We start from the raw sequence: 22,946 nt of genomic DNA, 5'->3' as shown, positions 1-22,946 counted from the left end.
TTGCATCCCAACTTGCTTCCCCTATTGCTTTGGCTGGCCTAGGCCACCTGTCTCTTTCTCATTTGCTTAATTTGAAGCAATTTCTACTTATTTAACATGCTTATTTCATTTCAACATAACTATGCAAAGAGGAATAAAATGCTGGTTCTCTCAAACACAAGCATGAATCTGTGTAGGGAGGCAGGAAATTAAACATATCTTATAGGTTTTTATAGGAGTCATGTGCTGCAGTGGTTAAATGCAGTATTGCAGGCTAACTTTGCCCACTGCTTGGAGTTTGATACTGACCATCTTAAGGCTGACTTAGTCTTCCATCCTTCTGAAGTCGATAAAATGAGGGTCCAGATTGTTGGGGGCAATATGCTGACTCTGTAAACCACTCAGAGAATGCTGTAAAGCACTGTGCAGTGGTATAGAAGTCTAAGTACTATTGATATTGCTATTTTTATCTAACTCCTTACTTACAGTCACTGCAAATTTACAAAAAAGATACCAGAAATAATGTATTAATAATCTGGGTGATAACTGAAAAGCAAACCTTTTGTCTTCCACTACTTTTTTGTTATCTTTTTGATATTGGATATTGGACATCAATTAGAGAGGCAGTGTTGGAAACAGGAATAGCATTTTGGGAAGATTTTTTTTAAACAACTGCATGAAAGCTGCGTAGAAATTTTCCAAAGATTCATGAGCGTTATTTCGAAAATATTCCTAACATGAGATCCCTCATTTGTATTGGGAATTGCAAATCCCCAGATTCCAAAAAAAAAGCATGAACGGGAATTCTGGAGTTTCAATCTCAATATACTGGGAAAGATCCCAGATGAAAAAGGAAGAAGTCGATATTTTTAAAAATTAACGCCCCAGCAAAGAAAACATTTAATGGCAGATGTAGAGGATACAATCTCAAGGAAACTCTATGGCAATCATTACAAAAATATCAGCTTAGCTCGGAAAGACAGGACCAGGTGAGGAAGAAGTACAAAAATGGCCTGTCTTGATTCTGTTTAGTATAAGAGGAAGGAAAAGACAAACTTGGTCAGATTTTTAAGAATATATTATTATAGCTTTATATAAAAGTGTTCTACTATTTCTTGTGGTGTCTGTTTCCTGACCTATTCTACACTGAAGGGCTGGCAGCAGAGTCGGATATTGAGTGCCAAGTTATATTAATTTATCATTTGTAAAGAAAAGCTAATATCATATCACATTAGTTAGGTTTGTCTGAGACTTGCTGGCAGGCATCCTTGTTGCCTGGATGAAGTGCCAATATAGTAAGAGTTCACGCAGATCTGTTTAACCTAGGCTAGTAAAAAGTTTAAAGACTTGAAGGCAGAAAACACATTCTGGAGAAACTTATTTAACTTCAAGATTAAACTAAATCCAAAATAAACATGGCCTTCTAATTCTTTTTTTTCCCCCTAGAAGAAATATAAGTTGCTTCAGAGTAAGTGACATCATACTCCTCATCAGGTTTGTACATTAGGACTATGAATCTTCTCCAGGTAAAGTGTGCCATTCTTGGAGTTGAACAATTTACAAATGACCAAAAAGAGAATGCTGATAGGACAAAAGATAACTTTGTTTAATTCATTTTCATTAAAATAAAAATGAACTAGTGTGCAATATCATTAAAAATTTACAGTTCTGTGGCCACTGTTCATCCACTTTAAACCATCTTACATGTCCTCAGAGAGACATATCGAGCAATTTTCTTGAAAAATAGTGGTAATTTCTAGCAGATGAACCAACAATGACTATTAATTTCACTTAAGAGTATGATTTTTTTATCCCTAAATTCAGAGGTGGTATTCAGTCAGTTCTGACAGGTTCTGGAGAACCGATAGCGGAAATTTTGAGTAGTTCGGAGAACTGGCAAATATCACCTCTGACTGGTCCTGCCCCCATCTATTCTCTGCCTCCCGAGTCCCTGCTGATTGGCTGGGTCTTCTTTTGTTGCCCTGCACAGGAGAACAGAGCTGGAAAGCAGGTTAGTGGAGTGGGGATGGAATGGGGATTTTACAGTATCCTTCTTCTGGAGTGGGGTGGAAATGGAGATTTTGCAGTATCCTTCCCCTGCCACGCCCATCAAGACATGCCACATCCACCAAGCCATGCTCACAGAACTGGTAGTAAAAATTTTTGAATACCACTGCCGCCTAAATTCCATTTTCAGATGATAAAGAACAAATCACTATACTTCTGTAACTCCTGATGTCAAGACAATCAGATCCTATAAATGCTTTTGGAAACAACAGGGAAGGGTCAAAAGCACTTACTTTCAGACAAATATCTTTTGTATTTCCCTGCCTTCCTGAGGTTCAGTCTGTGAGCATGTCACAGCTTACATAGCTAAAATAAATCATCCAAACACAACGTCAACAAGTTTAAGGAAATTTGAGTGTGTAAGCAAATGTTTGGAATGGAAACCTGAAAAAAAGGACCCTTCGTGTTGTGACTACATAAACTTAGCTACCATGGATGCTGACTGATTACTGGAGAACAGAGCATAATAAAAAGTCAAAGGGGCTGAAATATTTCAGAGGTCGATATGGTCAGCAGGCATTCCATGTTGCAATATTTTGGCTTTGTAACACAGATACGATGCATGCTATATAATATATGCTGTAATACAGGTGGGAAGAATAAAACTATCCTAGAAAAGACAAATATGGGCTGTATACATTTCACAGTTGACAGATGTTTCGGTGGAACTAATAACAGACAAAATATTGACATCGTCCTGGATACCATGGTGCATCTGCTGCAATTGCTGAACATTCTTCCTTACCTTGTTAGATGCCATCTCGCTGACAGAGCGATAGGTCTGAATGGCCTCTAATTGGTCAAGACACCAGTCTAGCTCCTCCAAGGTCTCTCTGGCTAGTTGTTGGTATGTCTCTTCTGCAGAACAAGTGGGAAAAGAAATTTAGGTTCAAGTGATCTTTTAAGCATTCCCAAAAGAACTGACTGACCCGCTCTATAATCTTCTACTCAAGTCTCCTTTACTAAAAGCATGTGAAGATCAGATTCACTGAGGTGATGCAAGCTAACCTAGACAAGGATGCCCAGAAGATCATCTTTAGAATGGAAGGATGGAAGGTCTCAAAGCCATCCAGCAACCCAACCAATTATCTAAGGTAATTCACCAGGGCCCAATATGTTTTCTATTTTTGCAACTTTCTTTAGGTTGCAAAATACACACAGGGAAAGGTGAGTGACAATTGAAATACATGTCAGGATACAAATAATGCCATCAGTTTCAGGTGGTGCATGTCTAGTTCAAGAACAATACATCTGGAACTAGGATTGAACTTCTGCACTCGGGGCTGGACCAAAACAATTTGCTTCCTGAGACAGAGCGGCAAATGGCACGGCATGCTCTGTTTAATCAAGATGCAAGTTATTTTGGCACTTCCGATATAGAATTCTACAAGCACCCCTTCCCAGCCATAAACTAGAGTGATGGCATGAGTATCAGCTAATTTAAGACAGCCACTTCTTTAATAGTAAAACCAATCCTGCAAGGCTCATATGCTTCCTCATAGTATCTTCCTTATTTACTAAAATGTACAAATCTGGTTAAGATTTAGTTGTAAGGTTGATTATCAATCTGTTTAAAACTATTACTTGCGCTTTGCCAACTTTTTAAAGCAACATTTTCTTATCACAGCTCCAACAGGGAGTCTAACAAAGCTGTGTTTCAACCAGGCAATGCTTGATCCTGGGGATAGGTTTGTTACATTCTGCCACCTCCTTATAGCAATTGAAATGTGCTTACGGGAGAAATATGCTGAAATCTACATATATGACCTGTTTCATTAGCAGCGAGAAGAAAAGGATCCCAGGAAATTGGGAAACAGAACTGAATTCTATTGTATCTTGGTAGACAATAACTGAGAGGTGTGACATAGTTTAACAGCTTTCCCCTTATTTACCTCTACAATGATCCCTTCCAGTTCACATGGCTCACTTACTGTAAGTAGAGTGGATTGCTTTGGGACAGATAATTTTTTATATTATCTGGGGGCAGGGGTGGGATTCAAATCTTTTAACAAACGGTTCTATGGGTGTGGCTTAGGTGGTGGGCGTGGCTTGGTGGACATGTGACTGGGTGGACATGGCTTGATGGTCATGTTATTGACTGTGCATGGCCAACTCAATACCACTCACATCGAGCCATGCATCTCCTCGCCTGGCCTCTCATGACTGTGGGGATGCTGCAACAGCCATAAGTGTGAAAAATGGTCATAAGTCACTTTTTTCAGTGCCATTGTAACTTTGAATGGTCACTCTACACAAGCAAAGTACCAGCAAAGGAAGGGAAAAAAAACTCTAGAGAAGTTCCTGAGACAGGAAGTCTAGTCCTGCCAAGAATGTAATAAGGGTTAATGCAGAGGCAGTTTCTGTAAGCAACACCAGAATGTTTCCTTCCTGCCTTCCTTACAGGATTAGGCCAGTAATTTCTTCTAACAACCGGTTCTCCGAACTGCTTAGAATGTTAACAACCGGTTCTAGTGAATAGGTGCGAACTGGTAGAATCCCACCCCTGTCTGGGGGTGGAGAAGGTGGAGGAGATTATTATTCTGGCCTCTTATATTTCTAGACCACTGAACAGCCACACATAAGCTCCCTACAGTTTTAATTGTCAACTACAAGTACTCTCTATAGCCTATTCAATAATCCTGATGAAAGCTTCCATTTACATACAAATTAAAAACAAAATGAATCTCGGCAGCTCATTAGTTGCCACAATCAATAAATTGGCATATTCTAGCACAGCACAGTATTATCAACCTATCAATTTCTGCATCCATTCAAAGTAGCTCCTTTCAACTACCATATAGGCATCAAACATGGTCAGAGCTCAGATCACAACTTATTTGCATCTATTAACAATTCATATGCTTGTACATAGATATAAGCAGATGTACATAATCTTGCCACAATTCCAGCAGCTGAGGAATTAACTGAAGGTTTCTTAACATAGCATATATTATATACTGTATATCAGTACTTGCTGCATTTACATCGGTATTTCTTGCGAAGGATCAAGCAGTTGTCCCTCTAAACCTGTGTTTTCTTCACCCTAGACATTTGTAGTCAATGTTATCTCCTGGCATTAATATCAGGCATCTGGTGCTGCAGATTTTCTGAAGTTGACTTTCTTCCAATTCACCATTCACATTATCATTCACCAGACTGGGGCTGAGCAAGCTGTGGCTCTACTGATGTTTAATTTCACCTCTCATCATTCCAATCAGCATGGACTATGATCAGCTAGAGGGGTTCTCCCCATAAACTCCCAACTTTTGAAGTAAGTCTTTCCCACAGCAGATCTTCAAAAGTGCCACTGATTATAGGATTCTATAGGATTATAGGATTCTATTCTATGTAGGAGTTTGGTCAATTTTTGGATGTGGGTCACTCCTGAAATGTCATAACTAGATAATGCTACTTTACTGGGAAGGTTCCCTTTCATTTAAACTCTTTCATTTAAACAACAGAGAAGTCCTAAAGACAGATTCCTCCTGAGGCAAGAACTTGAAGAGCTATCAAAGTGTTTCAATCTTCCTCAAAGAAAGATAAATTGGGTTGATTTTTCCCATTCTGACACATCTCCAGAGGAAAAGTGAATGTCACATTTAAAAATGAATGCTATCTAAAGTGTAAAACCAGAGGGTTGAATACCGATGCATAGCTTTTTCTATAAGCATGCTGTACTTAAGAGTATGAGCTTGGCCTAGCCAAGAAGACTTTCTGAAGAGTTCCCTAATTAATATGGACACAGCCTGTCCGTGGACTCTCCTAACACAAGCATCAATGAACTGAACACAAGCTTGGTGTTCCTGTGAAGAACCTGTGTCCTTTTACCACCACTTTTGCGCAACCCTTGCTTACAGCCCTCATGTTCTTATTTCCTCCAAACCTGATGTCAGAGTGAGCTGTCTCAACTTGCCTCAAAGTAAGATCCACATTGGTACCCAACTGTCATTCAATCATATTTGCTTTACCCCAGAGGAAGATGATGTAGACCCATCCAAAGCAATAATCTTTCACAGAGAGTGGAATTTTCTAGGACACTTTCAATACATTTCAATAGGTGCACTTTGTACGTTTTTAAGGTTTTTAATGCTGAGATCCAATGCCAGTCTACAAGATTGGTTATGTGCACTCTCTTGTCTGAACCAGAATTTGCTTGGTCGTAGAAAACAAAATGGCATTTACCTGAGAGGGTGGCTTTGCAAACAGCTGGCTGGCTGCCCAAGGGAGATCTCCTAAGGTAGCAAAAAATAGGAAAAAGGTCAGCATCTTCCTTGCTACACAAAATATAAAAGGAGTTAAGCATCTTTTGCTCACCCTATTCAACAAGATAACATTTTAACATGCTTGCACGTAACAACTGCTTTCTTGGTTATCTATAATTTATTTTTATCTGTTAAATTTATTAGCCACCCATCTCCCCATGGGGCTACTCTGGGCAGTATATTACATACCACAGCACCAAGTTTGTGTTCTAGAAATTATTGTTATAAGGTGGAAATATAGGGGTCTTAAAAGATGGAACTGGGGCAACCATTCTCTATGAACCATTGAGAAATTAAGGTTCTTCCCTTGTTTCTCTTACCTCTAAGGAGCAGCAATTGTATTCAAGTGTTTAATATAGGAAGTTTCAAGCTACACAATTGACATAGAATGTAGGGTCAAGAAGAAATGGAGCCCATCAGATATTATTGAATTCTAACTCATAAAACCCCCAATAATGGCCATACTGGTTGAGGCTGATGGGTGTTACAGGCCAACAATGTCTGGAAACCTGGAGTATCTCCTTGGACTTCTAATAGCATAGTATTGTGAATGTTCAAATGGAGTTGCATTCCATTCTTGTAGTGTTCTAAAGTTCTGAATTCTGTTTCTGGCATTGATTAGTCAGTGACAAGAGTTTAACAAATGAGAGTGAACTGAAAAGAAAGGAACAAACCAAATGCCATCATGCTCAATATTACAGGATTCTTTCCCCCTATTTCTTATATGTGGTGGCATCTCTGGTCTAGCTAGCAAAGATTACAATTATGCTGATTTCACAAAAAAGATCTAATAAACTATTATTATTTTTCATGAATAACTAAGTGGCCGGAAACTTCTGGTCCACTACCAGATGTTGTCGGAGTGCAAATCCAACTATTCTTGAACACCATCCATTCTATCTCGGAATAACAAAGAATCCAAAGCTTTCTGGAGTCCATATGTTGCCCGTGTTTAAAAGAATACATGTGAAATAAATTTTTGAATACTTGACTGTTAAAGCATTAAAGTAAACATGTCCAGCAATGGCAGGAAGTCACTTTAGCATTATAGTGGATATGGTGAGAAACAACTTCTGTCCCTTCCCAATAAGATCACATATGAACCAAAAGGGCTTGTTGGCATTATCCAAGGATCTAGATAGTCCAATAATATTTTTCCAGTTCTAGACTGGAGCTGATTAGAGAAAACTGACAAGCAACAGCCAACTCTCGCTGGCTTTTTGCCCTCCAGGAACTAGTATTCAGAGGAACACAATCCTTGTATCTGAGGAGTTTATTTAGCTATTGCAGTGAAAGACTCATACAATGCATACAATCTCTCATTCCAGTAGCTCTTTATCAGCTTTGTGGACTATGAAAACTTAGTATTATTGGCTCAAAATGAATGCAGCAGATTCTCAGGAATCTGGAGGAATCTGAAATTTTGCACATGCATGTCTACTAGGTCCTCAAACAGCTGCTTATTCAATACATATGAAGACCTGGTATCTATATCTTGGTTTCATAAAAGATCAAGGAGACATCAATAGTTTAATTCCCCAGTTTTGATGAACACTTACTTATTGGATGTTGGCGTAGGAACATTTGCCAGGATGGAGAAATTATTACGTACGCTTCTCAAGCTTGCCAAGACCTGTAGAAAGTACATATGGAACAAGAATGTTAGAGCTAAAGCTTGCAATAGAATAATTACAATTAAAAAGTATCAAATTGAAGGAGTCTTCCTCCACTTAAGGAATTAGGGGCTGTAAAGAGAAGAGGGAGACTTGAGCCAAGAAAGTTATTTATTTCCAGGCCCAAATGGAAACGTGTATATTGTTGCTAATATGTACCAAAATAATTAACTTCCTTTTCCATTGTTCCAATAGATAAAAGCTCTAGATTCCTCTAAATGATCAGAGGCTCAATATATTTTTCATCAATAGAAACAAGGAAAAAAGAAAACTTGGCCATGTTGATTGGTAGAAATACAAAGAATGCTATCAACCTAATCGTCTGCAACTCTTTTCATCTACACATACTGCTACTGAGAAGTTTGTTTTAAGGAATGTGGTTAGCCTCTAATAAAAGTGGCTTACTCGGTCAAAGTCCAATATGAAATGAAAGATCTACTGCACCACAGTAGGCTTTATGAACAATTCTCAAATTAAGAAAATGATAAATCAAAACCTACCTGTAGTGTACAAGAGTTTGCAAACTACAAATTAAGGCTGCTTCAAAATTTGATTAATGACTGATTCCTTCTAGGAAGGAAGGAAGATTCTTTTGAAGAGAAGGAGAGAGAGCTGGCATATAAAAAAGAACATATTCTTGGCCATTGACTTCTCCCTACTTGGTTGCTAAATATCACATCTGTAGAAAACTCTAGAGAACTTAAAAGTGTTTTGTGGGATTTTTAGTAGGATCTTCCCATGTGTGACCAACAGATTTTTCTTGAGCCATACCTGGGCAAATGGTGTCACTATTAAGTCTTCAGTATGCCTGTAAAGGAGAAAAATGACAGATTTGTATTACTTTGGAGGGAAGGAACAGAACCTGAAGTTTAAAGTGTTAAATGAGAGCAGAGAAAACTCAGGTCCTCACTTAACCAGACAATTGTTTTATCACAGAATTGTTTTGAAAACAAAATGGGAAGCGGGGAGAGGGAAGTATAAGCACACTGCCATCAACTTCTATAGGAAAAAATAGGATACAGGTGGGAAGAAATAAAGAAATAATAACTAAACCCACAGCCTCCCATAATCTGAGCTACACACCTTTCCTGGCAGGAGACTTGGATAACGCTCAGAGAAAATACTTGTAGGTCAGGGGTGTCAAACTCGCATCGTCACGGCGGTGTCACATGTCGTATCAGGACTTTCAGCCCATTCGCTAAACAGGGTGGGGGCGGGACCAGCACGTGACGCATCCAGCCCGCAGGCTGCAAATTTGACACCCCTGTTGTAGGCCATTTTCTTAAGCAGACAAGTTCACTTTTGAGCCTTGAAACCATTTACTATTAAGAAAAGTCAATGGTCCTTAAGGCAATCCCAGCCTACATACTGAATACTGCTACTAACTTAACTTTTTTTTTTCCTGAAGTGCATTATTTAAAACCTAGGTTGCTGTGTTCCTTTAAACTATCTATATTTTGCACAACACAGTGGAAAAGATTATTTGATAATAGAGTCCAAAGGAATCACATCAAGGATCTTGAAATAAGACTGTTTCACAGGGAAGCACCTTGTAAAAACCTGCTTCGGAGCTAACCAGATTTCTCCCTCCCACCAATCGTCCTATATTATTTTCTCTCTCCAAAGCCTTCAGTAGGAGACAGGACTTTGCTGGACTGGTGAAGACATTCCTGGGGTGGGTGGGTCAAAGCCTATACTAATATGGGGTGAGGGTGGGGAGCTGGTGCTGAGAGCAGTAAAGTAGTCTGGACCAGATAATATGCAAGGTTGGGTCAAGGAGGCTCTGAGGCTGGTGAGAGAGACTGATGAGTTGCAGTTTGCTTATCCCTATAATATCAGAACAGTTTTTCTGCCACTCAAGGCAACTTTGGCTCTTCCTTTCCTGAACTTCCAGACCATAAGAGTGCAAAGGTAATTTAGCATTATATCTATAGCTCCTTGCATATGGGCAAAGTTAGATGTTTTATTTTCCCTCATTTCCCTCTTTTCTTTTCTCTTCATTTATTATATAAATGGTTCACACCCCACTAGCTAAAGATTCATTACACTTGGCAGGGGCAGAAAAAAATCCAGTCCTTCTCTTTTAACTCTGCAAGTATCTTCCCAACTCTTTCATCTAACATCTAATAGAGAAGGTGATGGAGCCACCTCTGTTTTTCCAATATTTGGCCCTACCTTCTGCTGTCCCAGAAGCAATTTCTCAGGCAGTAAGGAATGGCTCCACCCTACCCAAACCAGAATTTGCATTCTAGAAACAGGTCCCTTCCTACCCACTGCATCTAGATGACTGTTTCCGAGCCTCAGCAACATTAAGATGTATAATGTATACATTATACAATGTATAATTCCTAGAACTTCCTCAGTTAGCACGCTGGACAGAGAAATTCTGGGAATTGCGGTCCATATTATCTTAAAGTTGCTGAGATTGAGAAGTACTGATCCAGAGAAAGGGTGGTTAAGCTTATTATAGAAACATCCCATATTACTTTTACCATACCATGAGCTTAAATGTTGCAGGGGACATAGCAGCAATGTAAAGTTACAGGAGGTTAATAAAATATATGGACCTCTCTCTTTTTTGGCATTTGGATAGTGTGTGCATTATGCAAAACAGTATTGTTAAATCAAGTGGTGATGTAACACAGCAATTTTTCATGGTATTTTTGTTACCCAAATGGAATTGGGTAACAATAAATAAATAACAAATAAATAAAAAAGAAGGACAGGAAAAGGAAAAGGAAGCCACCATTTCCCCCCTTTTTGCTTCCAAATTCCAGCATCCTGATCTAAGGGATGTAGAAGATTCCTGACAGAAGGGGCTAAGAAAACTAGTGCAAACGTGAGCTTTGCTCCCCTTCTCAATTGTGCTGCAGATAACAGCCGTTTTACTTTATATTTCAGAATTTGGTGAACTTTGTTTGTGATTGCAAGAAAATTAGGCTGCAATATTGAGAACAGACTTTCACATCAAGAATGTTGGCTCTGCTCAGAAGAGAAAATGTATTTCCTTCGCAACTACCAATAACTGCCTATCTCAATACTGCATCATCTTCAACCCAGCCCTGAGCACACCTGACCAGTGGCGGGATTCAAAATTTTTTACTACTGGTTCTGTGGGCGTGGCTTGGTGGGCGTGGCCATGTGACTGGGTAGGTGTGGCTTTTTTTTTGCAGCCCCCACCCATTTTTGGGAGCTTCCTAGCCTCAAAGGAGTCTCGGGGGGGGGGGCATTTTTGCTCCCCTAAAGCTCTTCTGAGGCTCAGGAAGGAAAAAACAGAGCATGGGAGGGGCGCGCAGCACCCCTCCAAGCTCCATTTTGGGAGCTTCCTAGCCTCAGAAAAGCCTGGGGGGGGCGTTTTTGCTCCCCTAAGGCTCCTCTGGGGCTCTGGAAGGCAAAAAATGGAGAGGGGTGGCTGAGCTCCTCCTTCCATTTTTTGCCTTCCTGGTCCTCAGCAAGGGGAATCCCGGCACAGCTGATCTATGCATAGCTGACTGTCGGGAGGGTAAAAAAAAAAATACTTTAGGCGAATGTCAGGCAGGTGGGCGGGGTAAGCGAGCATCGGGCGGGAGGGTGACCGGGTGGGGGCTGTGGCCAGCCAGAACTTACTACCGGTTCGGCAACCCACGCCAAATTCTTGCTACCAGTTCGCGCGATCCGGTGCGAACCGGTTGAATACCACCACTGCACCTGACCATTCATAAGGGCCCTCCATAATTTACCGTATTTATCGGCGTATAACACGCACTTTTTTCCCCCTGAAAATAGGGGGCAAATGATGTATGCGTGTTATGCGCCGATATATGTTAAGAAGCCTTCGGTGAATGCTGCTGGGATCGGGGATCAAGGACACAAATGAAAGAAGGGGAGGGAGGAAGCAACCGAAGCCTGTCCTTCTCTCTGGGTCAGCTCTGTCAGTCGCTCTCTCGCTCCTCCACCAGCACAGGAAGAAACTGCTTCAAAGAAGCGGGGCTTCCCTGAAGCGCCCGTTCTCCCCCCACCCCACCCGCCCGCCCGCCCGCCCGCCCGCAGTGCTCCGTTCTGCCTGCCTGCCTGCCTTCGTTAATGGTTGAATCGGAACAGCTTCGGCTGAGTAAAAGAGGCGAATAGTTATTATTCTCAGCGAAGCTGCTCCCAAACAACCAGAAACTAAGGCAGGCAGGCAGGCAGGCAGAATGGGACACTGTGGATTGAAGCGCGGGGGTGGGAGTGGGGGTGAAAGCGGGCGCTTTCCTGAAATTTCCCTCTTAAAATGAAGATGCGTGTTATACGCCTGTGCGTGTTATACGCCGATAAATACGGTACTTGTTCAGACGCAGTGAAGCTCAAATGAGGAGCTCTATGTCTTAAGAGGCCACAGTTCTGCACTCACTCAGGACTGTCAGCTAACATAGGGAAGGGCTTAACTGGTACTGCTGGAAGGTTCACAAGAGAACCTATAAGCCTCCCAGTCTATGGCTGATCCAGCGCTGTGGTCAACAGGCTGATTCCTGGTCTTTCTTTGGTTCAGGGAGCTTGTCACTGAGAAAGGGGATGCAATAAGATGCCTGGCTTTCAACCCACCTGTCACCCATAGGACCTGTGTGTTTTCCAGCCCAAGGTCTACCTGCCTGAGCATTTAAGAGATCTGAGGCTTTATCTGATTGCTCTATGATCCCACTGAAGAAAGAAGAGGGACTTACACTTCACTGGCAGTGGAGGAGTTGCGTGACATGGTCTTTGGTGACATGTCATAGTCACTGTCCGAACGATATAGGAAGGACTCACGCCTTTGGCTCTGCGGAAAGCTGGGGTGAAGCACCAATCCAGGACTGGCCTGGGAATCCAGGGGGCTGCGACCTGGAGATGGGCCATTTTCCACTTCAAAGCTGCCAGAGGGAAAAAAGAAACATGTCAAGGAATTTAAGAATGTTGCTCACCTAATATTACATATACAGAACCTCCACTATATTAATGTGGGAAGACTAACCAATTCAAAGAGAGTTCAGCAGGTCTGTTCAGCATCCACTCTTATTCACAGACCTGTTTTGCATACTGGGCTAAATCATGAGTTTCTTAAATATGGTTTATTGATTAAACCACTATTGGCAGGATTCAAAGATTATATTAAGATATAAGCATGTTTAATACACTATAAAAAACAACATGCTATGCACAAAAATCACATTATGTGTTAAATAGTTACACAGGAAATCTTGTACATTACTTGAGTCAAGTCCGTTTTTTTAAGAAAAGCAGCACGTAAACACAAACAGTTTAATACAGTTATTTTCTAGAATCCTCTGTAAGCTAAACCTACACCAAATTTACAGTTGGATTTAAAAAGCTATATTATTCCTCACTCTGCACATCTAATGCAGGCACATAAAGGTTAAATCATAACACAATTTATTTTTCAAAATCTAGATTCTCACTTTCCACTTAAACAAAAAACTATTGATCTCACATTGGAGCAATATTTTGGAAATAATGTGAACTGGAACTTCAGAATTAAATTTTGAAAGAATCTGGGTTTCACCACCACTCTACTACACTCTGTTCATCGCCCACAATATATCTTTCCACCAATCCACAAAGCCAGTTAAAATTCAAGCAAAGAGTTCCACTGAAGTTGTAAATGGAGCACGTGTAAATAAAATTACCCAATTTGTACCAGCCATATTGGTTTGTTTATTTTACATAGATACTAGGCTTTACAACAGAGCACATAAGATTTCCTTTATGCAAAACTGGAACTATTTAGTAACCGGCATAAATGACGCTTTAGAGAATTGCTCTCTTCCTTCCTCATTTTTTTTTTTACCCTTTACTCCCTCTGCTGGCCAGTAAACTGTTCTTGTATAACATACGCACATTTCTATATAATGGTTAATTGTTCCAATTGCATTCCTGGACTGTAAGGAACTGGCAGCACAATATATATTGGAAGTAAGCCCCATTCTGTCTTTTGGGTGCTTCCTCCTAAATAAGTCTCAACAAAACAATGGCATAAGATGTTTGCATTAGCAAACTACAAAAATATTAACAGAATTCCCATCCTTCAGTGAGTTAAAAGTTCTTTGGAAATATGGTGGAAAAAACAGCACCCACGGCACTCTTCTGCAAGATTCAGTGCAAGTAACTTCAACCACACACCACTAGTGCCCTTCATTACAATGTGCGGTTCCTCAAATACTAGCAAATGCTAGCTTCTCATCAACCCAAGAATCAGAAACTCCAGATTTCCATGGCCCCCAGTTCTCGCAGCCTACCTCTCACCACTGACTCAGGCAACTAAAAAGTGTTCTCTAGCATGACTGGAAACATGCAGACACGAGCAGCACCCATGCCCCAGACACAACACTCAGTGCTAGCTATGGCAGACAACACATTGCCCAACTAACCTTCGGATGGATAAATGGAGGCTGGGCAGAGACATGACCCGGTTGTAATCAATACCGCTTGGCACGTGAACATTAGCCATCCTCCTGGTTGCCGTAGAATAAGAAGTCTGGGTTACAAGGTGTCTAATACAGATATCTGCAGGAATCAAGCCGCTATTCTCCCTTGTCACACCCTATGTTGTGCTGGGAGATGTTGGTGCAATCGAGTTGAGAAATGCAGCTAGAGTGACAGGCTGACTCATCACTTGACAACTAAGGCTTAGCTGTGGCTGGGTGGAAGTGATCTCTCCCAGCCAATCTAACAAGAGGATGCCCCACCAAGGGTTCCAGGGAATGCGCTCACCCAACTCGGAAGGCTGGACTTCCTCTTTACTGTGGTTTCAGCTTTTGAGGCTTTCACCTTGAGTTACCCATTTCTTTCCCCTCCACAAACACACATTCCACTTTTGAGATCTTCCTGTCCAAGACAGAGGGGGCAAAAATAAAACTATGTGCTTGTTTGGCCATAGTTGTCCATTTTAATATATCCAAGCCTAACTGTCTAGGGAGCAGTAGAAATGAAATAAAAAAGGAAACTAAAAATTAAAAGCCTAGTGACAACAACAACAAAATGTTGCTTCATTCAATCCATTGGCAAACATTCAAAGATTCTTTCCCTGCTATAAACACCTGCTCTGTAAATCACTTTTGTCTGGTGTAACTCCATAAGGTAACAGCCCAACTCCAAATGCAGGGAAAAATTCTGGAAAACAACAACACATCATCCACTTGAGAATTGGCCAGGTATATACAACCTGTTTGGAATTAGCAGCACCACCGCTGGGAAGGAAGGAAGATGCCATCAGGCCAAGTCCTATTTAATTCTACGCAGCTTGTACAGGTGGTCTTCAACTTACAACCACAATTGATGTCAATTTTTTTTTTTGCTAAATGAGAAATTTGTTAAGTGAGTTTTGCCCCAGTTTATGACTTTTCTTACCACATTTGTTAAGTGAATCACTGCAGTTGTTAAGTTAGTAACACAGTGAATCCAGTTTTCCCATTGACTTTTCTTGTCAGAAGGTCACAAAAAATGATCCCATGACCCCAGGACGCTGCAACTGTCATAAATATGAGTCAGTTGTCAAGCATCCAAATATATATTACAGGACCATGGGGATGCTGCAAAGGTCACAAGTGTGAAAAATGGTCATGTTACTTTTTTCAGTGCTGTTGAAACTTCAAATGGTCACTAAGTGAACTGTTGTACAAGGGCTACCTGTATACATCCTATTTCGCCCCTTTGCAAGAAAAGAAACTGTGAAGTTGTGTGGAGGAGAAAGGGGGCTGGCCAAAAGAATTATTGGAAAGAGAAATCTGTGTCTGATCTGTATCAGAAGAATCTGTATCAGATAAGAATTGTTTGCTAAATTTTGCATTAGGACAAGGAAGAATATTTGATCAATTTGTGTGGGGCTGTTCTAGTTATAATATAATTTGCTTCAGTTTATTCTCCCTGGCCCGTTATCTATTTTTAAATTATTTTTCTGATTATATTATAGTATTAATATTTTCCTATTTTTTAATGTTTGTCTTTCTCAACTTGTCATATATGTTGGACTACGATTCACATAACCTCTTACACCACAGATTTGGTGGGTATGAATTGATGAGAAAGTGCATATGGACGGCATTAAGTTGGAGGTGTCTACCAACTTCTGCCTTTTGTTCCAATACAAATAATTTACTAACCTTCCTTTAGAAAGATACCTTATTAATCTCAAACTTCTGAAGAATCCCTTTTTGATAAATTAAGCTACAGAAGGGTTAATTTTGTTTTCTAAATTTTATTTTTAGTCAATATTTCAAAGGATTTACTTCTTTCTAGGAAGCACTACTTCCCCATTATAAAGAAATATTTGAACAGGACATCCAGCCCCTCATATTTTCCAGGCTGTTCATTCACCTTTTTGTTCTGTTTCACTCCAATATATATTTCTTTTTTACCCTGGAAAAGTTTTCAACAAGCTGAATACTTTGATCCTAATACAGCATAGTATTAAAACTCTGGGTTCTGATGGCATCCATCCATGATTGATAGATAATAGATAGATAGATAGATAGATAGATAGATAGATAGATAGATAAACAGATAGACAGACACAGACGGATAGATAATCTTGGATTGATGTCATCAGACCCGACTTTAAAACTTTTCTCAAATAATAAACGGGTCTTTTTTTTTTCCGAAAAAAAAGGGGCCCGGGCGCCGGGCCCCCCCCCCCCCCCCCCCCCCCCCCCCCCGGGGCCCCCGCGGGGCCCGGGGGGGGCCGCCGGGGGGGGGGGCCGGCCCCCGCCCTTCCGGTGTAACAATACCCCACACCCCAACCCCCCCCCCCCCCCCCCAGTTTTATACTAGGCCTTAAGGGGGGCTTTCATCCAAAATCCCTCAAAATGTTTAGTTTTTCTCTTGTTACTTCTAATTTTTGTGATTCCTTCCTTCCATGTGAAAGTCAATACAGGCTGTCCTACTTGAATTATTTGTGTTAGGACAGACTTTCCATTTCCTGAAGGAAGTCTTCTTAACTTTTACAGCTTCCTGGATACTACTAGAAAGCAGTGCTGGCCTCTTTCTGAACTTGGCTGACTCTTACATTCCGATTGAGCTACAATTATTGTATTTTTAAATAATCACAAGGGAATACAAAAACATTTCTTGACTTTTTTTATTTGCATGTAGGCTAAACATAACAGCAAAATACTTGCTGTTTTCCAGTCTGTTCTACAACAATTGTATCTTCCACCAGGTCACTGTTACTATTTATGATTAAATCTACAGTTCTTCCTCTTTTGTCAGTTCTAAGCCACCGCTTCATATATGTCTTTCAGGAATAAAGTATCTTTGTTGTAGACTAAGCATGAAATTAGCCGGTCTATCTAAGGCAAAGGTGTCAAACTCAATTTCACTGAGGGCCGCATCAGGGTTTAGTTTAGTTTACTTTATTGTCAATGTACCTCGTACAACGAAATCAAACACCATCTTCAGTGCACATCATGACCATGACCATGAAAATAAACACAAACACACATCCTTCACATTGAACCGGAAACCCCCGACACCACACCAACACTGCACTATACAGCAGAATTCAAAAGAGCTACTGCCCTGGGATAGAAGCTGTTTTTCAGCCTATTTGTCCTTGTTTTTATTATTCTGTACCGTCTGCCAGATGGTAATAGTTCAAAAAAAGGGTTCTCAGGATGAGATGGAACTTTGAGAATGTTTTGAACTTTCTTAAGGCAGCGGGAGCTATAAAGCTCTTCCAAAGAGGGGAGAGGGCAGCCAATGATCTTCTGGGCAATGACGTTAACCCTCTGGAGTGCTTTCCTATCTGCCACTGTGCAATTGGCAAACCTCACAGAGGTGCAGTATGTTAAAATGCTCTCTATGGTGCAGCGGTAGAAGGTCACCAGCAGTTTCTCATTCAGTTGTTGTTTTCTGAGAAGCCTCAGGTAGAATAATCTCTGCTGGGCCCTTTTGACCAGAGCTGCAATGTGGGCACCCCAGGCCAGGTCCTCTTTTAGGGTAACACCCAGAAACTTAAAACTGGCCACTTGCTCCACTCGGTCTCCATTGATAAGCAAGGGCTGGATGTCTGATCTGTTCCTTCTATAAACTACTATAAGCTCCTTGGTCTTATTGGTGTTGAGGACCAAGTTGTTGTTTCCACACCACGAAAGCAACCGGTCCACCTCATCTCGGTAGGCAGACTCATCCCCCCCGGAGATGAGTCCCACCACTGTTGTATCATCTGCAAATTTAGCAATAGTATTATTAACGTGAATGGGAATGCAGCCATGCACATAAAGAGTATAGAGTAAGGGACTCAACACACAACCTGTGGTGTACCAGTGTTAAGAATAAGGGCTGAAGAGGTATGATTATCTAATCTGTCCCTCTGGGAGCGGCCAGACAGGAAATCCATAATCCAAAGGCAGATTGAATTAGAAAGCCCAAGGTCCAGAAGTTTAGACACTAGTCTAGTTGTGTTTGACCTTGGGGGGGCGGGGTCAGCGTGGCTGGGGTGGGTGTGATCAACTCAGTGACACTTATGTTGTGGGCGCCTGTGGTGTTCTCAAGCTCTCTGCCACCGAAAAGGAATTCCTGAACTCCATTTCTGGCAACAGCCTCCAGCAACCCTCTGCCAGTAAAAATAGAGCTTGGGAGGTCCGCAATGGCCTCCTGCATCCCTCTGCCAGCAAAAAAGGAGCTTGGGTTCGCTGGCAGAGGCACTGCTGGCCAGTCTTTCCAGGGTGGCCCCACGGGCCAGATATAAGTACCCTGTGGGCTGGATCCGGACCGCGGGCCTTGAATTTGACACCCCTAATCTAAGGGTATCCAAAGTTCTCCATTTTGGTAAGAAGTCAAAGCAGTTGCTGAACATCCTAGCAAAATACTGTTTTTCAAGGCAGAAAGAGTCAGAAGTTATTGAGTGATTAAACAACAATTAATTTTACAATGATTTCTTCTTTGTATACTGCCTGATATATTTCGCCATTGCAGGATGACCCTTGGCATTCTGATCAGGTGGTGGTAGCATGCCCTTAGGTCTAATATGTATTTTTGGCCAGAAATTGCTACCCAGAGAGATGCTTGATCTTCCAAAATTCTCGAGCATGTTAAGCTTTTTATTTTCCTTGACACATTCTCACCTCCTCCAGGATGCCCTTCTTTGTTCTTTCTGTTAAATTTATAATCAGCAAATACCCCAAATATCAAGAGAATTTATTGATTCTTTTCTATCCGGTTTATATTATAACCACCATATCCAACATATTTACATTCTCTTTACAGCCAAATATTCTTAATTCCCCATCTTGGGTGAGAGATATGTAATAGTGGCACAGAAATAACTATAAAATACTTACGTTATTTTTTCAATGTTGGTCTGAATCTCTTTGGGGACAGTTTTGTCTCCTTTTAACTCCTGACTGCTATGACCATTCATACTTTCCATATTGATTCTGTCTTTACAATATTTTCAAAACATTTATACCATTCCAAACTCGATGTTGTCAGGAGTCGGCTTAAATTTTTCTTTTCCACTTTTTTAAAGTTATGAGACATCCTTTTGGTTCAAGGGAGGCTAGTCTCTCTAATATAGGTTTGGATTATCTCTCCTCCCATTCCCACCCCTAATTCTCCAGTGGCTTCTAAGCCTCTCTGCCTGGTACTATAGTCTCTTCCAGGCACTGAGAATGGGTGATAGCTTTATGCATCAATGCAAAATGGCAAAGCAAAAAGCAGTGAGAAAAGTAAACCATGTGCTGGAAATATACCTAACATGTTGCGTGTGTGCATGGTTATTAGTGTAAGAACCATACAGCCCTGGTTTTAACAATTCAGTTTAAATATTTGTGTTAGTTTCCTTCTCTGGTATACCTTATATGCATTATTCTAGCACAATCAGCACCACCACAAATCTAAATCAGTATAGCTGCAAACATGTCCCTCCCTCCCCCCCGCATGCCCCATCACATTATCAAGCCAGGTTGGATCATCACATGGGTTTTTCCAGCTGAGCTCTGTAGTTTAGATTTGTGTTTGGGAGTAGACCAGTTGTCAACAACAGAAAAAGCCTTAGGAAGCCTCTCATTCTGTTACAGCAGAGGAAGCGCAAAAGGCAGCACTGTGGGCATCTTCCGGTCAACAGCTAGAGACGAGAACATTACAATTGCCACATGAAGGCAAAGCTAGAAAAAGTGATACCTTGAAGCAGCAGCAAGTTTAAATACCTATTTGTTTTTTTTTTACTTACATGGATTTTTAGTGTGAGAGAAGAAGAGAGATTTAAGACCAAATTAGAAAGGACACTGCCAGAGGTTCATTGTTTTTGCAAGCCTTTTGCACAACTTGCTTGGAAAATGGACAAATTACCCTTTACAATTCATGTTCAGATTGCATCAGGCATTCTTTTACTGAATTTCAAACTATGGCAAAGGGACTCAGTGTACTTGAGCCCCTTGAACAAAGGCCTAGATTCACCTTCAAAGTATCAGCCCTGACTCACTTGCTGAATGCAATTCCTGGATTTTATTTTATTTTATTTTGCAGTAAGCCTTACATCAGACCAAATACCAGCTTAATTTCCTTCTTCAGCTGTTTGCGTCAATAATTTAGAGCGTCTTAAGCATTGTTTTTATACATCCAATTCATCTTGGCTGTACCTCTGCATATATATCATGGCACTTTATCTGGCATGTGTGTGTGGGAGAGCGCGCAGACACGCACATGCACACAGCTGTTTTTGTAGTCAATTTAGTTGCAACTCCTTCTGAAGGATCACTGTGCACAGATGTTGAGGGAGCTGCTGACGACATTCTACTCCAGCGCAACAGATAAGATTAAGGATATCAAGGGAGGGGCAAGGAAAGCAATGGTGGCCTTATCAGTGTCAGGACACAGGAGTAATAAGAATAAGCCAGTCCTGCCCACAATTTGGGGTATGGAATATTTTTTTCTCCCAGGGACTGAGGGCTTCTCAGTTTTCCACACCCTCAACTGTGTCAATCACTTAGGGGGGAAAAAAATGAGGACTTTCTTCCTGCTTTTCTTTTGTTTCTTAATTCTCTTGACCTCATTCCCCTGGAGCAGAAAACAATACCAATTATGGGTGTCTTATTTTTAACAGGACAGTTCCCATAATTATATAATGTCATTCCTAGGTGTAGAACCTATCCTCAGTCTATTTGTTGAAAATATTTTTGAAATGATATCCCCTCAATGCCACTTGCAACAGCATCAATACACAAACTAAACAATTTTACTTACAGAATGCCATAAATGCACAAATAACAAGTATCAGTCAAATACAAAATAACTTTAAAAACAGCAACTGTGTTAATTATAAGCATCATTAGTCAAGAAAAAGAAATGCTATATCGGCCAAATGCAACAGTTAATATACAAACCCCAAGAAATACCTCATTTTAAACTAGCAGGATGCAAATTCTATTGGCCTAGAATGGTTTTTTTTCTGGATGGGGGACTGTGTTCAGAGGTAAAATAGGTGCTTTAAACCAGAGGTCTCCAAACTTGGCAACTTTAAGACTTGTGGACTTCAACTTTCAGCTGGCTGGAGAATTCTAGGAGTTGAAGTCTACAAGTCTTAAAGTTGCCAAATTTGGGGACCCCTGCTTTAAACGTCTGTAGTTTGGTCCAAACTTCTAGCTCTGTCCCAGCCCTCAAGCCTAGAGCACTTTTCTCATTCCTAAGAGAAGGCATATATAAAATAGTAGGCTTTAGTGACTCTTAAAAGATCTGCTGTAATAAATATGTGTACTTTCAATTGGACCGGAATTGGACAGGTATGGGGATTTTAGCCATTTCTCATGACCATAAGGCCAGTGGCTTTCACAGCTTAGAGGCAGGATCTCTGAAGCGCATAGATACAGATGTGAGTGTTCCTTCAAATGACTTCTCCCCACATTATTTAATGCTTCAAAGATGAGGCAAATAGGAAATGGTGCAAATACTTTGGAGAGAGTAAGGCCCATGAAATACTGGTGGTGCTACTTTTGAATATATACGTACATGCATAATTAGTATGTTGCACAACGATACATACTTAGCCAAGACTAAAACTCACTGAGCTCAATATTACTACATCTAAGTAAACTTTCCCAGGATTAGAAACTATGGTTCCAGTCTTATGGACCTTTGTTTCAGAACAACTATCTCGCCTCTATGAGGCAGGCCTGCCCTATCCATGCTGGCAGAGGAAGCCTGCTGTAGATCCCACCAGTCAAGGAATTTTGGCGGATGGTGTCCAGGAAAACCGCCTTCTCTGCTGTGGCCATGGTGCTTTGTAACATCTTGCCCCTAAGGTCAGATTGGCTCCCACCCTCCTGTCCTTCTGTAAGAGCCTGAAGACCTGGCTGTGCCAGTTGGCCTGGGGCTCCAAGAGGAAGTACCTGGAGGCTGGAGATGGTTGATGGACTAATAGCAGATCCCACCTCTCTCCTGAGCATCTTGCTCCTTCCCCCTTTAATTATAATTCTGTATTCTTATTGTTATGATTTTATTCTTTTAATGTAAGTTATCCAGAGTCACCTTGTGGCAAGATGGGGGGAAGGGGTCAATAAATTGAATGAAGGGATGGATGAATAAAAATATAAGTAATGAATTTGCTCCAAAGTAAATGCTGGTGATACCACGGTGACTCATCCCATCTCCAGCATTTTGGCAAGGTTTCTAGGCTCAGGGTTTTTCTTCTTTCCTTAGTAGGATTGAAATCTAGTGGCCTTACACAAAGACAGAGAGCCTTTCCATTGCATTTGGGATTCTAACCACTTATGAACACAGAATTTCTGTCCACCAATCGTACTACACAAGAAATATATGAGGCCACTTCTGTTCTGTCTTACAGCTATGTTTTACTATGAGTTTCAAGACTAGATAATTGGTATGAGACTCTTGTCTAAACAGCCTCATCATCCAAGTTCCCTCTTTGTGTCTAGATGACAGAGGTGGACCATACATTTCAATAATGGAAGGTTCAAGTTACTGGTATAATTCACTTCTGAAATCAGCAGAGGACCCAAGA

General features: G+C 40.9%; 1 protein-coding gene across 4 annotated transcripts in view; it reads right to left on the bottom strand.

Annotated features, from left to right (window-relative positions):
• The window catches only part of PDE4A (phosphodiesterase 4A), a 498,332-nt gene that overhangs the window by 48,535 nt on the left and 426,851 nt on the right, over positions 1-22,946 (bottom strand). For 3 of the 4 annotated variants that reach the window (XM_087956926.1, XM_026681997.2, XM_026681998.2), the window contains 5 exons: positions 12,661-12,846; positions 8,753-8,789; positions 7,868-7,941; positions 6,229-6,278; positions 2,792-2,904 (listed from right to left, as the gene is read on the bottom strand). In XM_087956926.1, the coding sequence (XP_087813052.1) occupies positions 2,792-2,904; positions 6,229-6,278; positions 7,868-7,941; positions 8,753-8,789; positions 12,661-12,846 (460 nt within the window). Of the gene's footprint in view, positions 1-2,791; positions 2,905-6,228; positions 6,279-7,867; positions 7,942-8,752; positions 8,790-12,660; positions 12,847-14,361; positions 14,589-22,946 lie in introns of those variants that run through there. The other variant, XM_087956927.1, reaches the window with a different exon arrangement.

This window comes from Notechis scutatus, chromosome 2 (genome assembly GCF_049901735.1).
Source record: "Notechis scutatus isolate UNSWTSFEM ecotype Mainland chromosome 2, rNotScu1.2, whole genome shotgun sequence".
Classification (NCBI taxonomy): domain Eukaryota; kingdom Metazoa; phylum Chordata; class Lepidosauria; order Squamata; family Elapidae; genus Notechis; species Notechis scutatus.
This window is presented reverse-complemented; position numbering and strand designations above follow the sequence as displayed.